We start from the raw sequence: 3,199 nt of genomic DNA, 5'->3' as shown, positions 1-3,199 counted from the left end.
ATACCATTTGTTGATCTAATAATCCCATGTTACCAGATATTCCATCTTCACCACTTAAATAAGAAAAACCAAAAAATCCAAGTCTAAAGTTAGGTACAACAACTATTGACTTAGTTTTTAAAGCAAGAACAGATCCATTAAATCTATCAATACTACCAGTTCTTACTGTCCAACTTCCACCATGGAAAAAAACTATAACTGGCATATTTCCTTCATCTTTTGGAACCCACATATTAAATTTAAGACAGTTTTCATCAATTTCTTTTGGATTTAATGAATCATATCCTTCAAAACCCATAATTCTAGTATGTTGTGGGCATCCTTTTCCTTGATGAACCGCATAATAAGTTCCATTAAATTGATCTTTATTTAATTCATGTGGCGGTTGGAACCTCCAAGAATGCATTGGTATTTGTGAATATGGGATTCCTAAATATTCTGTCATTTCTTCACCTAATACTGTCTGCAAGAATTTGTTATATAAATTAATAAAAATAACATACAATTTTTGTTCCAACAATGGTTCCATAATATGTTTCTATTGGATCTCCGCTGTAACAAGTTACAATACTGAATAAAAATATGAAAAATTTGAAAAATTTCATTATTATAAAAATAAATTTTTCTTGTATAAATTAAGTTTTGATTTTGTATTTATACTAAAATTTATTTACATTACAGTAAAACTTTTTTATTTTTTTTAGTAAATTTTAGTTGTTACAATAAATTATTTTTAATATTTACTTATTCAAAAATTGTTCAAGTTTGTATCAAGCAATAATATTTTCTAAAAATTTATTTGCTTATTATTAGTTTTTAACATTACAATAATTGTGTAATTTTTTTAATATCAAAAAATTGTTAAATTTCTTTTTCTATTTAAAATTCCTACTATTAAAGCTATAAAAAAACATAATGCCTACATAAACCAAATTATTAGATTAAAATAATATAAAAATTAAGGTTAGTCTAAAAGGAAATTTATATAATTTTAAAATTTTATAATTTCAAGAACTAGCTATTCAAAAAATCAAAATTTTAAAAACTTTTTATTTTTTTGTACGTTGTAGTCAAAATAACATTGTATTTTAAAGATAAGTTTAAAAAATGAAAATAATAAGTAAAAGAAAGTATTTGTAAAATATTTATCTATAAACAACTTATTAATATTATTTTTATTTTTTTAGCTTTAACTTTTCTAATTTTACAAAATAATTTTTCCAATTTTTTTTTTAATACTAATTTATTTTTTATATATAAAGCATTATTAATGTTATTAAAATTAAAAATTTCAAAATGTTAATAATGATTTCTTTAAAAGTCGTGAATAAAATCATATTTTCTAATATTTTATATTTTGTAATTTTTATTACTAGTACATAGTTAGCAGTGCTCATAAATTACAAATTAAAATATTATTTAATATTTTAAAGTGCTAGATTTATTATAAAAAAATCAAAAAAATTTTTTTCTAATCATTTTTAAAATCAATAATCTGAGATTAAATTAATATTTATTGAACACTATAATTTTTTTGTTTAACTAGTATATTATTTCTTATTTATATATAAATTAATAATAAAAAAAATTTTATAAAATTTTTATAAAAATTAGTGAAATAAAACATAGATTAACAATTAAAATTTAAAAAATGTTTCAAATTATATACTATTACTGTTCTTTATATCAATTGATTATTTTAATACAACAAAGATGTGATGGAGAATTATTTTATTGTGATTTGAAACTTTTTTAAGACAAAACAATATATAAAGATAAGTGTAAAAGTTTGCTAAAACAAACAATAATTTTTTTTCTTAAAAAGAATAGTAACAATAACATAACTTATGAATAGTATTATTAATTAATGCTTATATGCAAATAATAACATACCTGTCAAAAAAAGAATTATCCATTATTATTTAAACATGTGTAGAAATTCTATCAACATGACTATCTTTTTGATTTATATTATTATTATTATTAACATAATGAAATTAATAATGGTCTACCATTTTCATTATCAGGTGTTACAATTTTTCTTAAAAGTTTCATATTCATAAATTTATTTCTATCATTATTGCAAAATGTTATTGTATTATTACCATAATTATTACTATCATATATAAGATTAGTTGTAGCCTAACTTGAATTGATATCTATTGTAATAAATGTTAATTAATAACCAGATTGATATTATCCTTATCCATAATTGTCATTAAAATTTAAATCTGGATTATTTTAACTTATTGAATTATATACTTTATTATATGTTAACGCACCAAGTGAATTTGTTCTTTCATTACGTAATAATTCTACAGAGGCAAAATTAATATCATCAACACACTCAACTTGTATATTACCAACATATTTTTTATTTCTTAATTGATATAATGCTTTCTTTTTTTATATTTATTGATATATAGACAATATAATAATCCAAATATAATTATTAAAACAGCAGCACAAGTTATGATAAATAATAGTGTTATTAATAAATTAAAATCAATTTTTTATTAGGTCATTTGAAAAGTTTTGAGCCTAAGGCATTAGTCATTAAAAAATAAAACCAATATATAGCCTATCTTAAAAAAAAGCTTTTTTTATCACTATGGAAAAAAACCCTAACTGATAAGACAATTTTTTTTATCAGTTATTAATATTTAAAACCATTCGATTTTTAAATATTTTCTACCATGGAAAAATTTGGAAAAAATCCGTTAAAAAAAGCTTTGTAAAAAAAAGCTTAAAAGCTACAGAAATTTTCAAAAACATGCTAAACGTATCAGGAGAAGATTCTCTTTCTAATGGCACTATTAGGATATGGATATCTGAATTCAATCATGAAAAAACAAGCTTAGAAGATGATCCACGCAGTTTCGCCTTAAAAATGCAACGACCAAAGAAATCATTAAAAAAGTCTTCGAAATGGTAATGAATCATAAAAAATTATTAGTCAAGGAGATAGCTGAGAAGATGGAGATTTCTGTGGGATACAAATATTATATAAAAATTGAAGAATTAAATATGAAAATAATGTCCGCAATATGGGTGCCGCATTCACTAAAAATCAATAAAAAAAGCACCAGAGTTCAAATTTCAAAGGAAATTTTGGAGCTTTTTTTGAAAGATAAAAGAGATTTCATTAAAAAATTTTTAATTAAGGATAAAATGTGGATTCTCTACAACAATCCTGAGT

At 21.0% G+C, this 3,199-nt stretch overlaps 3 protein-coding genes across 3 annotated transcripts; 1 reads left to right on the top strand and 2 right to left on the bottom strand.

The window, feature by feature from the left end:
• On the bottom strand, positions 1-605 carry SRAE_0000080100 (Acetylcholinesterase; the record flags this gene model as incomplete). Its single annotated transcript, XM_024646749.1, has 2 exons — positions 1-463; positions 504-605. Coding segments are annotated over 2 exons (565 nt in total), but the record flags the coding sequence as incomplete, so codon positions are not given.
• A 1,378-nt stretch (positions 606-1,983) lies between these two features.
• On the bottom strand, positions 1,984-2,379 carry SRAE_0000080050 (Hypothetical protein; the record flags this gene model as incomplete). Its single annotated transcript, XM_024646748.1, has 2 exons — positions 1,984-2,142; positions 2,263-2,379. Coding segments are annotated over 2 exons (276 nt in total), but the record flags the coding sequence as incomplete, so codon positions are not given.
• A 394-nt stretch (positions 2,380-2,773) lies between these two features.
• On the top strand, positions 2,774-2,931 carry SRAE_0000080000 (Hypothetical protein; the record flags this gene model as incomplete). The annotated part of the gene is made up of 1 exon (XM_024646747.1): positions 2,774-2,931. A coding segment is annotated over one exon (158 nt), but the record flags the coding sequence as incomplete, so codon positions are not given.
• Positions 2,932-3,199: the final 268 nt, after the last annotated feature.

The sequence above is a fragment of the Strongyloides ratti genome, scaffold srae_scaffold0000061 (assembly GCF_001040885.1).
Source record: "Strongyloides ratti genome assembly S_ratti_ED321, scaffold srae_scaffold0000061".
In the NCBI taxonomy this organism is placed as follows: Eukaryota; Metazoa; Nematoda; class Chromadorea; order Rhabditida; family Strongyloididae; genus Strongyloides; species Strongyloides ratti.
This window is presented reverse-complemented; position numbering and strand designations above follow the sequence as displayed.